Source organism: Pimephales promelas, chromosome 11 (genome assembly GCF_988280905.1).
Source record: "Pimephales promelas chromosome 11, fPimPro1.hap1.1, whole genome shotgun sequence".
In the NCBI taxonomy this organism is placed as follows: domain Eukaryota; kingdom Metazoa; phylum Chordata; class Actinopteri; order Cypriniformes; family Leuciscidae; genus Pimephales; species Pimephales promelas.
This window is the reverse complement of record NC_142779.1, coordinates 22,906,426-22,919,305: the sequence shown is the minus strand read 5'-3', so window position 1 is coordinate 22,919,305 and position 12,880 is coordinate 22,906,426. Positions and strand designations below refer to the sequence as shown.

At 37.6% G+C, this 12,880-nt stretch overlaps 1 protein-coding gene across 1 annotated transcript in view; it reads left to right on the top strand.

Annotated features, from left to right (window-relative positions):
- Positions 1-1,581, top strand: part of lmbrd1 (LMBR1 domain containing 1) — a 114,925-nt gene extending 113,344 nt beyond the window's left edge. The window contains exons 15-16 of the mRNA XM_039651754.2: positions 414-505; positions 632-1,581. Coding sequence (XP_039507688.2) covers positions 414-505; positions 632-742 — 203 coding nt within the window. The 3' untranslated portion in view covers positions 743-1,581. The remainder of the gene's footprint in view (positions 1-413; positions 506-631) is intronic.
- The last annotated feature ends 11,299 nt before the right edge of the window (positions 1,582-12,880 follow it).

Here is a 12,880-nt window from a genome sequence, read left to right as displayed (position 1 = left end):
GTGATTACTTTCCCTCTCTCTGCATGACGGCGGGGTAAAGACTGACCTACTGACCTTCTGACCCTACAAACACATTAGTGTTAGCTTATTCTTATTAGACTCACATTAAAGCAGGGACCTGAGCTTTTATCTAGGGATGGGAATACTATTTTAAATGTGTTTTAAAATCCCATTTATTCCTGTGATGGCAAAGCTGAATTTCCAGCATCATTACTCACATGTTCCTTCAGAAATCATTCTAATAAGATGATTTGCTGCTCAAGAAATATTTATTATTATTATTATCAATGTTTAAAAGTGTTGTGCTGCTTAATATTTTGGTTGAAAGCAGGACTTTGAAAAATAGAATCAGGATTTATTTGAAATAGAAATATTTTGTAACATTTTAAATGTCTTCACCTTTTGTTTTACAGACCAGTGCACAGTAACAAGATCTTATCTGTTCCTGCACAAGTTTTGGTTCTTCAGCACCATCTACTATTTTGGAAACTGGGCTTTCCTTTTGGTAAGTTCATGAATTTTTGAAAACATTCTGCTATATTATGTATATTATTATCACTACAAGGACCTATAGGATTTATGCAATATCCCGAGAGTAGTGTGTCTTAATGCATCTGCTGATGTGTTGCAGGTCTTTCTCATTGGTTTGGTTGTTTCGTGCTGTAAAGGGAAGAAATCGGTGATTGAAGGGGCAGTTGATGCCGACGACTCAGATCTCAGTGATGATGAATATGTACATTAACTCCTGGTTTAGTTACTACTAAAGTTCTGTTTTAACTTGGTTTGGTTGCCAGTCAGAACTGGAATGAAAGAAAAATTAGTTTTCTATCTTCTCACAACTCGTATTCCGTTCGTTGTTCAGAGACAGAATTATTGACGCTCTATAAGAATCAATTGAATGTGTTATGATGCCAAACAGATTTTGTGTCACTCTAGAGTAATTGTCATGTGTAACTGATAGCAGTAGTCTGATATCTAACACTACTGACCCTAACTAAGGGTTTATCTGCATGTAATTGTGCATTGCTGTCTGGAATAATTCAACAAAACAGTTGCACATAAAAAGGGTTGAGATTCTTATGCTGATTTATTTATTTATTGGTTTGTTTGTTTTTTTAATGCTGTGCATATCTGTATTTTTTTTTCCTGTCTTGCACAGAGGTGGCGAACTTCGGTCCTAGAGAGCCCCAGTCCAGTTTAGCGTAAACCCTTATCAAACACACCTGAACGAGCTTATCAATCCCTGAAGTTACTAGAAAAGCTAGGTGAGCTTTTATCAGGGTTGGAGCTTAACTTTACGGGACTTTGGCTCTCCAGGACTGACGATGCTCCAGTGTTTCTGACATGTGCTGTCTTTATTGTAACTTAATTACTGGCATATTACTTGTTGATTGATTTCACATAGATCTTTATTTTAGATTGTACTTGTAAAGACAGGAGAACTTGCAAAGTTCTAGAGAACTGATGCAAGATCAAAAAGTGTGTAAAAATGTATTTATCATATAGTGTTGGCCTGTTGCCGTTTTCTGAAATTAATGTTTCTATTGCAAGATAATCCATTAATAAAAACTAAAAACCATATATCTTGTTTTAAAAAGAATACAATGATTTGATTGTAATTTATACTTAAATGATTTAGAACGTTGATTAAAGGTACAATACGCAGGATTTTTGCAGTAAAATATCCAAAAACCACTAGGCCAATGTTATATATTTTGTTTTGTTGATTACTTACAATATCCCAAATGTTTCCAACTATTTGTAAATCGTGAGAAAATTGCGATTTTTAACCAAGGAAACGGGACGTGTGAGCAGGGGTGATGAGTCGCTAGTCCGGTTTCTGATTTCCCCCTGAGATAGTGAACCAATCACAGAACGGGGAGGGAGCAGCAAGACAATGACGACGTACAGTATATGCGAGACACCTAAGCAGTTTGTTTATATATATGGACCCATCATGGCAGCGGACGCGAAGTTACCTTTTGATTCAGCCTAATGCTTGACATTAAACATATCGGCTCGACTGATTTGCATGGAGGGGATTTAAAGCTGTTCCGTTACTGGTGATCCACTTTTATAATTTTTACTTCAAATAACATTAGTCTATTGTCTTGATCACATATTGTACCATTTCATGTGTTTTAACAGCTAGTTCGTGTTGCTATTGACACAGTTGTTCACTCAGGTAAAGTAATCGTTTTTTAAATGAACAAACTACTTTTTAATTCAATATTTTGTGTCAAATTATTGATTTATTTGGTAGGTAGCCATGTTAAAAGTGGGAAAAATGTATATCAAGGTGGTTGTTACAGCGAATACAACCCCTTCAGGCTTATTCAAGACCCCTCCGCTTCGCAATCGTCTAGCTATACATTATCCCTTACTTTTATTTATTTATTTCTATGAGGGCTGACAAGACAAAATAAGGACTGTCAAGTTTGTTTAAACAGTGCGGTGTAGCAACCAAACCAGTAGCACTACCATTTTTGCAGCTCCGAAAGCGGACCTTTTTTTTACTGATGTAATGACGCAATGACGTGCACTTGCTAGCCTGTTTTCATTTACGTGTTGTCCGAATGCTAAAGAGGAGCCTCGTCTAGCCTCTGAAGGAAATGACTTGGAAGGACCCGTCCTGCCAAGGACGTATCCTTTACATTGAGAAACACGTTTTGTGTATACATAAATCTCTGACCCATCGTCGTCTTCATCGTCTAATTTTCTGCCGCTCTACATACGTCATCTGGTATCATTGACCGTACAGGCGCATATGATAGACATTCATAGCACCCTATAATACGGCTCTGGGCATTTGTAAACCACGACTCAAATATGAGAAGATGACCATGTGATTTCCAGACCACGTCTCATACTCAATGATACTTGGTCTGGCTATAGCCAGGCTAATAAAGCAATTGAGTCTTCAGAAAAAAAATGGGGGACTAAACCCCTTGAGTCATATGGATTTCATTAAAATATCTTCATTTGTGTTTGGACTAAAAATTGGACTAAACCCCTTGAGTCATATGGATTTTCATTGAAATATCTTCACAGTGTTTCGAAGATGAACGAAAAGTCTTACCGGTATGGAACGCCATGAGGGTGAGTAAATGATGACAGAATTATAATTTTTGGGTGAACTATCCCTTTAAATAATTTCACACCCGGGTTTAAAAGTGCCCAGTGCAGTTCTGCCTAACATCTTCATTAATTCACCTCTACTGAAGACCCACATTTCAGGTCAGAAATACAGCATTACTCATTTCAGTATTCATTCTGCACAAATTCAAGCTGCCTGGCCTCGTCTTCTCAAAGTTTTGACATAAATCTGTTCTTTCGATGAGCTGACACAGAGAAGAGAGATTTACATGCAGAGTTTTGTGTTGAAAATTGCTTTGTTTACTCCTCGAATTGGATTCCATTAATCTGTTCTGCGATGAGATTACTTTGTCTTTATTCCAAGCTGGAATCAAACATCTGTGTGGAAGTGTTTGTAGATCAGCTGTGTTTACCCTCACTGACATCCTCACAGTTAGGAATAAGACTTTACTGTGGAAACTGAAGAGCAAAGCAGACTGCGCTTCTCATAGTCGACAGTGCTCACACACTGAGAGCTGCTTGAGTTTGTGCGCGTGACTGTGTTTGTGTGCTTATCATGTTCTCACCTGGACCAGATGTGCATATGATTCATGGCCCACGAAGAGACACCAGACTCTTCTAACAGATGGCGCAGTCTTTGGAAAGAAAACAACTAATTTTCTCAAAGTTGCTTATATAATCGACCAAAAAAGAGGGGTTTTGACAGTGTAGTTCGCAGCAACTGGTAGTGTGATGTTAAAAATATTTATGGGGGAACCGTCAGGGTTCTCTAGGTCCTAAGAAGGAGAGAGAGTTGTAAAAAATTTGATTTACGTACTTTCTAAAGCTATTTTTGGAATTCATAAATTGACAATACACATGAAATAAACCCTTAAAATCTGCGTATTCAGTTTGTGTTGTGTTGACGCCCATTTTCTCCAATATTAGAATTTCCCGCCTAACAATTCCTGTTCTGTGATTGGTGGTTCCATACTGCATCTTGCGGTGGACATCCACCCCCCCCCCCCCCCCCACATCCAAGTATGATGTCAGAAGCAACACACGCCAATGACCAATAGGTCACCTTGCGACTACCCATCCCCGTTCCGCCCCGAAAACCTGAATTGTTGTATGTAGGGTTCCGACTGAACGGGGTTTCAGGCATAAGGGTAGGTTTTAGGTGGGTTTCAGTATGTAGGTTCCAGATTAAAGGGGTTTTTAGGCATAATGTTAGGTTTTGAGTGGGTTTCAGTGCTGTCTGTCATAAAAAGAGAAATATAATTAAAGCTGCAAGCAGCGATGGGCGGGCCCTCGCACTTGTAGAACTTCGGAGTGTGAGGAGGCCGCGTCGCATATTCTGGAGCGGCTGTGAATTTGCTACGCATCCAAATCACCCAAAAATTTACGTAAAAATTCAAAATGGTCACTTCCTGTTGCCAGCAGGTGACGTGTGTTCAGGGCGGGACTGTTGTATAACGTATAACATTTTGCGCAGGTCTGAGGATGTACACTGAAGTTACAACAACTTCCAGTTTCATGGCGAATGATGGACACCACGGACACGCCCATCGACGAAAACAGCAGATAGCACAACTTTACATCGTCAATGCCTTTAGAAGGCACAGCAGAAATGTGAAGTCGATCGGACTAAATCCCTAGGAGGAGTTCGCTAAAGTACGGAGTTTGTAAATCGTCTCAAAATGGCCACCAAATTCAAAATGGCGGACTTCCTGTCGAGTCTAGGGTATGGGTTCTTGAGGCGTTTTTGTGCGTCTTGATATGATACATGTTCCCACCAAAATTCTAAATTGTAGGTTGAACGTGGCGCCAGCGAGCCATTTTGCCACGCCCATCCGCGAAACCCACAAAATAGGAAATTTTTCACCAGTCCTGATATGCGTGCCAAATTTGGTGAGTTTTTGAGCATGTTGCGGCCGCGAAAATGGCGCTTACTTTGCAGAATAAAAATAAAAAATAAAAAAAAATAATAATAATCCCAACAGTTTCAATAGGGCCTCGCACAGTTAGTGCTCGGGCCCTAATTAGTAAATAAAAAAGAAATAGGTGTGAGGGTTAAGTCTTTTCAATGCTTAGGAAGGAAGCATGAATTTTCCAACAAACCATTTTACCGGAAATCCCGCCCTTCAGATCATTTCGTTGGTTAAGGTTATAGTCACGCATAGGTTTAGGGATAAGTGTTTGGTGTAGGCTATCAGTACTGTGATTGACATGACAAATAAAATGTTAAAAACTGGCAACCAGGCGGTGTTTCCGCTGAACTGAGAAAAATCACGGCAATAGCCCTTTTCACACAGCAATCCCGGTAAATTACCGTAAAAATGCCATAATGACTTTACCGGTAAATAAACGAATACGCTGTTCACTAAAGCAACGTTGTTCCGGCTTTTTACCAGTAAGAGACCATTCACACTCAAAAATACCGGTAAAATCTGTGATGTCAGTCATCGGAAGTGATCTTTAAACGACGCTGGGTCTTGAGCGCGACACGTTGAAAAAGCTGAGCGACGTGGCACAACGGTCCGTCAAAGATAATCGTGTGGCACGTATTTACTTGAAAAGCCTATTAAAAGCGTACTGTAAACAGCAAACACGCCATTTCCATAAGAACTTTATGATTGGCCCAAAGTAGACGTCAACACGTTCTTACGTGATCATACCGGTAATCCATGTTCATAAAGAGCACATTAACGGTAATTTACTGGTAGTGTTACAACTTCTCTTACTGGTAAATTGCCAGAACCAATTTACCGTTTTTTTTTTTTTTGTTTTTTGTTTTTTGTTTTTTGGGTTTTTTTGGAAAGGTTGCATACCATCAAGACTGTATGTGTGAAAGGGGTTAATGAGAATTTGCCGTATTTGGACATGGGCATGGCTTCCTACACCACCCGGATTTGGGCAAATTTGAAATGACAGGAAAATTTACTAATCAGATTGTCCCTCTTAAAGTTAATTTGAAGTTGTTTTCTTGTTTTCACTAAGTTTGTGAGAAGTTCTGCCCGCCGTTCAGATATTCATACAACAAGATATTGTTTTGTGACAATGATCAAAAATGCTGGTGCTGGATCGCAACTCTAAAAAAAAAAAAAAAAAAAAAATGCTGGCTGGGAAAGAGTTATTATCCACACCATTTTCAAGATTAACTTTTAAAGAAAATCTGCAGTAAATCCACAAAGGGATACCTACACCAAAGCTTAATTTGCTGCATAAAGCCAAAGCTTTTGAAAGCCTTTCAGCCAGTTATAAGCCATTCATCTAGACGACAGCATCTGCAAGAAGATATAGCTTTACTGCTGGTATTGTTTGCTGTTTGGATAAGTTATTTCAAATCTAACAGGTTAGGTGACTGATTTCATTCTGGCCGCCACTGCAATTGTTTTATATGTTAAGAAAACAGTTATGTTGCTGAATTACTGGTCAATCTGTAAATACACCGACTCAGTGACCAGTATGCATATTTGCTGTAATTCTGCATAATAGTTAAATTTTTCATATTTTTATTACAGTGAAATTATTGTGTGATGATGCAATTATGAGGGTTTGGTTTAAATGATGCAGAATTTATTGTAAGAACTATATTAGCTATCGAACTTGTTACTGGGACACTGTACAATAAAGTGTTACCGAAAATAGCAATATGTATGCCGCAGCTCTGCTAAGTTAGCATACACTTTGCAGAACCTGCAATATAATAATTACACATAATAACAAAACATATCATGATAAAATGGATGTTATTATTAATATTGTTTTATAAGTAGTTTATGACCAGTTATATAGGCTATTTACATGATTTTAGGTTAATTGACATTGATCATTATTGTTCTTAATTAACAGTTTAATGTACCCTACAAATAATACTGTGTAACAGTATTTATCAGTTGCCAACACTCTTTTAATTGACTAATTATAAACTGAAATATCTTGAAATGTATCTTTTTTTGTCATAAAAGAATGATGTAAAAGCCGCATTACCTTTGAAACTCACAGTGAACTTTAAAAATGCAGGAAGCAATGAAAAGGACATCTTTTTTTATCAGTTCTCTTCATTCATCTTTAAATGGAATATATACTCTTTTTCCCAAAGGCGGAAAAAAAGTATCTTTCTCACGCACCGAGGTTCTAGACCCAAGGATAATAAGGCAGTCTTCTGGGTCAAGGGGATTTTCCAAACAATACTTTAAAAGCAGTTCTGCTTTGACTGATTCACTGTTGAAAGCGAAAGCGAGTCGCAGACTGTGTGCTGCTGTTGAAAGTAAACTTCACAATCACACACTCCCACTGGATTTCCTGTTTGCCTTATGTTCATACAAAATGGCTGCATAAAGCAGCATTGATTTGACGAGAGTGAATTAGGTTCTTAAAAATTAAATGCATATTTTTTTCATCATAGACGGCATACTGTACTTGTTTTTTTTTTTGTTTTTTTGTTTTTTGTGATTGATGTTTTAATGAACCACATTACCCATCAAAATATGAGGAAAATATATTATACTATGTATATATATATATATATATATATGGTATAATGAAGCTTTATATATAAGTTTGTGTATTTATAAGTTTGTTCTATATATAAATACACACACATACATGTGTATATTTAAGAAAAAAATCATGTATATACTGTTTATATTTATACATAATGTATATTAAATATAAATATTAATATTTTATGTGTTAATAACACATTTTTCTTAAATATATACATGTGTGTGAATTTTTATGTACAAAAAATAATTATACACAGTACACACACATATGCAAACACAAACTTTTATTTTGGATGTGATTTATCGTGATGTATCATTTCCCAGCCGTAATATATAAATAATATAGTAATATAAAATATAGTAATATAAAATATAAATATAGGTCTGGGGTAGGGTTAGGGTTAGACCACTAGGAGGCGCATCTCATATTGAGGCTAAAGGGTGCCATGTGCTTCGGATGTTGACGTAACGTCGTTATAGGGTACGATCCTGGGACGTCATACAACTGACGCTTTACCTTTAACGTCGGTTAGGTGACGGGGTAGGTTTAGGGGTAGGTTTAGGAATGGGGTAGGGTTAGGATCCGATAACGTCATCTAACCGACGTTAAAGGGTACCCTAAACCGGCGGATGTTGACGTATGGTCCAAAGACATCCCAAGACGTCAGTTATATGACGTCTTGGGATGAGACTGCGCTGGTTGACGCATGGTCAAATAAAAATGTCAGTTAGATGACGCCTTGGGATGAGAACGGGCTGAAATAAAATATCTGCCTCAAAGCACAATTACAGTATGCTTATATATTTATAAGCATACGAAGATGTCGATTTTCCTAGGCTGGACAGCACTTTTGGCCACTATATTCATTCAAGTCAACATCACTTAAAAACAAAAAAAAATAAGGTGGGCTAATTTTGACTGTTTAAAATATTACATATCCAAATACTTTGCCGGTCAAAATCATACAGCAATCTTCTTGTCTCAAAAACAGATGGGGCAGTGAGGATGATTTTCTTTGGCCACTGAAAGATTTAGGTGAAGTTCTTTTGACAGACATCAGACGGCATCGCTGTCAGCGACTCTGAGGAGAGAACATCGCTGATGCAATAAAAACACTTCTGTCAGGTATGAGAGATTGAAATGTACATTGCACCGAAACAGTTTTGCAGTTTCCCTCTGGTTTTTCATTTTAAACGTAATATTTTATAGGTCGACAGTGGCATGAGATATTGTGTAATCTGTCCTGAAATGCCCTTTTGGTTTTGTGTGTTTTAGTTATTTATACTGTAGTTTTCTAGGCTGATGTATGAGTGCTGCTCTTATTTGGAAATGATATGTGTTTGGATTTTTAGGTTAATTTATTATTCTGTTTAATTATATTAAAAGGATTTGAATATATTATTTAGGTAAAACTTTACAGTAATGTTTCATTAGTTAACATCATTTATTCATTAGTTGATTTTAGTTAGCATTAACTAGGAGTGAACAATGCTTCTACAGCATTAATTTCAACATTTACTTCTACATTATTAAAATCAAAAGTTGTATTTGTTAAAAGTCAATACACTTTGAACTAACATGAACAACTGTTTTTTTATTAACTAACATATAAAAGGAATAGTTCCCTTTAACAAAGATTGACAAATATTTTATTGGTCATATTTAAAGGGGTCATGGCATGGATCTTTTTTTTTTTTTTCTTGATGTTCACTTGTACATAAAAAATGTAAATAAATAAAAAAAAATCACAAAAAGTCATATACACCTGCAAATGGTTGAATTAAGGAAGAAAGGATGGTGATAAAAAATCTGTTTAAAAAAAATGCTGTTTTTTATTTTCTATTCTAATTCTAAAATATATGAACAGCTAAATATAGTATAGGCCTAATGTGTAATAATGTTTAATTTGACATTTAATAACAATATATATATATATATATATATATATATATATATATATATATATACTGTATATACTCTCACCTAAAGGATTATTAGGAACACCATACTAATACTGTGTTTGACCCCCTTTCACCTTCAGAACTAATTCTACGTGGCATTGATTCAACAAGGTGCTGAAAGCATTCTTTAGAAATGTTGGCCCATATTGATAGGATAGCTTCTTGCAGTTGATGGAGATTTGTGGGATGCACATCCAGGGAACGAAGCTCCCGTTCCACCACATCCCAAAGATGCTCTATTGGGTTGAGATCTGGTGACTGTGGGGGGCATTTTAGTACAGTGAACTCATTGTCATGTTCAAGAAACCAATTTGAAATGATTCGAGCTTTGTGACATGGTGCATTATCCTGCTGGAAGTAGCCATCAGAGGATGGGTACATGGTGGCCATTAAGGGATGGACATGGTCAGAAACCATGCTCAGGTAGGCTGTGGCATTTAAACGATGCCCAACTGGCACTAAGGGGCCTAAAGTGTGCCAAGAAAACATCCCCCACACCATTACACCACCACCACCAGCCTGCACAGTGGTAACAAGGCATGATAGATCCGTGTTCTCATTCTGTTTTCTCCAAATTCTGACTCTACCATCTGAATGTCTCAACAGAAATCGAGACTCATCAGACCAGGCAACATTTTTCCAGTCTTCAACTGTCCAATTTTGGCAAGCTCTTGCAAATTGTAGCCTCTTTTTCATATTTGTAGTGGAGATGAGTGGTACCCGGTGGGGTCTTCTGCTGTTGTAGCCCATCCGCCTCAAGGTTGTGCGTGTTGTGGCTTCACAAATGCTTTGCTGCTTACCTCGGTTGTAACGAGTGGTTATTTCAGTTAAAGTTGCTCTTCTATCAGCTTGAATCAGTCGGCCCATTCTCCTCTGATCTTTAGTATCAACAAGGCATTTTCGCCCACAGGACTGCCGCATACTGGATGTTTTTCCCTTTTCAAACCATTCTTTGTAAACCCTAGAAATGGTTGTGCATGAAAATCCCAGTAACTGAGCAGATTGTGAAATACTCAGACCGGCCCGTCTGGCACCAACAACCATGCCACGCTCAAAATAGCTTAAATCATTCAAAGCACTTAAATTTCCCATTCTGATATTCAGTTTAGAGTTCAGGAGATTGTCTTGACCAGGACCACACCCCTAAATGCATTGAAGCAACTGCCATGAGATTGGTTAATTGCATTAATGAGAAATTGAACAGGTGTTCCCATAATCCTTTAGGTGAGAGTACGTGTAATTTATACTGTGAAGAATATACAGTTTTATTATTTCATTTGATGATTCAGTTTCTTAATTAAATGCTGGTTTTAGTGTCAACTTGTACAATTCTCTGTCCATAATGTCAAAATCAGTTCAGTTCAGTCAGAATAGCAGTAGAGTAGACTACCATGCCAATGACGTCATCGAAGATGGCTGCGCTCTAAGAACAACAAATGTTTATTTCAGAATTGGGAAAAACTTCATAGACTATAGGCTATGTTTTATTTTTATCATTATTTTTTTTTATTAATTTGTTTTAAATTTTTAATTACCGACATGTTATCGAAATATAGTTTGTTCGTATCAGTTCCCCTTTAATGTATGGCAACAGTCTTTGCCCTCCTGTGACGTCTAGGGCAAGCCCCGTCGTGAGTGAGACCCATGTTTATATTTGCTAGAGCACTAACGTTAGTAATAAAATGTCTGAGCTATGTAAACGTTATAATTGTTCTGCTTTTGGATTTATTAATGAACACAAGAATCTCCATAACATGCAGGTATCTGAGCCACTCAGTCAGTTTGATTTATGAAGATTTTGTGCCCGAGAACTTACCTCGAGAATTTTATTCGTATGTTTGTGCTAACCGTTTTACACCAGACTGCTTTGCAAATGAGGGTCAGTTCAACGCTGGATTTGCCTTCATATCCAGAAAACGTGAGTATTGCACTTTATATTTTGTGAATGTTTGAAAAATCGCCTTTTTGAATATGATTTTTAGGACGACGTTGGCTAATGTAGCTAAATTTTCAATAGCCTCTGACTGTATCAAAAGAGACAAGAGCTTGTGTGTGGATCTCTCGCGTGCATTTGTGGGTTCATTTTTTTCTTGGCACACTTTAGGCCCCTTAGTGCCAATTGGGCATCGTTTAAATGCCACGGCCTACCTGAGCATTGTTTCTGGCCATGTCCATCCCTTTATGGCCACCATGTACACATCCTCTGATGGCTACTTCCAGCAGGATAATGCACCATGTCACAAAGCTCCAATCATTTCAAATTGATTTCTTGAACATGGCAATGAGTTCACTGTACTAAAACGGCCCCCACAGTCACCAGATCTCAACCCAATACAGCATCTTTGGGATGTGGTGGAACGGGAGCTTCGTGTCCTGGATGTGCATCCCACAAATCTCCATCAACTGCAAGATGCTATCCCATCAATATGGGCCAACATTTCTAAAGAATGCTTTCAGCACCTTGTTGAATCAATGCCACGTTGAATTAAGGTCGTTCTGAAGGCGAAGGGGGGTCAAACACTGTATTAGTATGGTGTTCCTAATAATTCTTTAGGCGAGTCTCTATAAAACCATACAATAGCATAGTGCTATTTTGAAATCACAAAGGCTGTGATTCAGTTAAATAAATACATGCATTTTTTTTCCACTGAGAAGCATAACACTTTAATTATATACATCCATGCAGATTAGTACATGTTACACGTTGGTGCCTCTCTGCAGGCATTTGCCTTAATGTGTAAGGTACATAAGATATGTATATATTGGTTGATCATATAATATAAATTTAATTTATTTTACGTGCGTGTTTTAACAGTGTTGTTAACCCATATGATAACTTACTTGAATGATTTCTGTTACCCAGTGATGAAATGTGCCAATATCAGTAGTTATTAAATGCTTGATTCTGTTGTTTTATACAGTGTGCGAGGGTGTCACTGCACCGAGGAAATTGAGTGTATCATAACCACAGCTTGTGTGAGTGGTTCGACATGTTGTTTAATGGAGGCCAGTCCTCAAGGAAGTAGGCAGTCAGCCAGCGCTGTAGTAATATGCTTGTGAGTGTGTGTATTTGTGCTTGTTTGTTCTTGTGCTCTGCTCTCGGCTCTCTCAGCATGTTAACCTCTTTGCCCTTTTTCCAATGGGAGTCACTACAAACGCTCCCATTGAAGAAACATTTGGGTCTGTCTAGTCGAGCTGTTAACATGATCTGTTTCAGCACAAACTGATAGTTACAAAGGGACTTCCCTCTAACATCTCTGCTCTGCTGTTTCCGTTTTATGGCTTCTAAAAGTCTCATAGGAAGGCTCAGACTTTACGGTTAAGCATTTGTC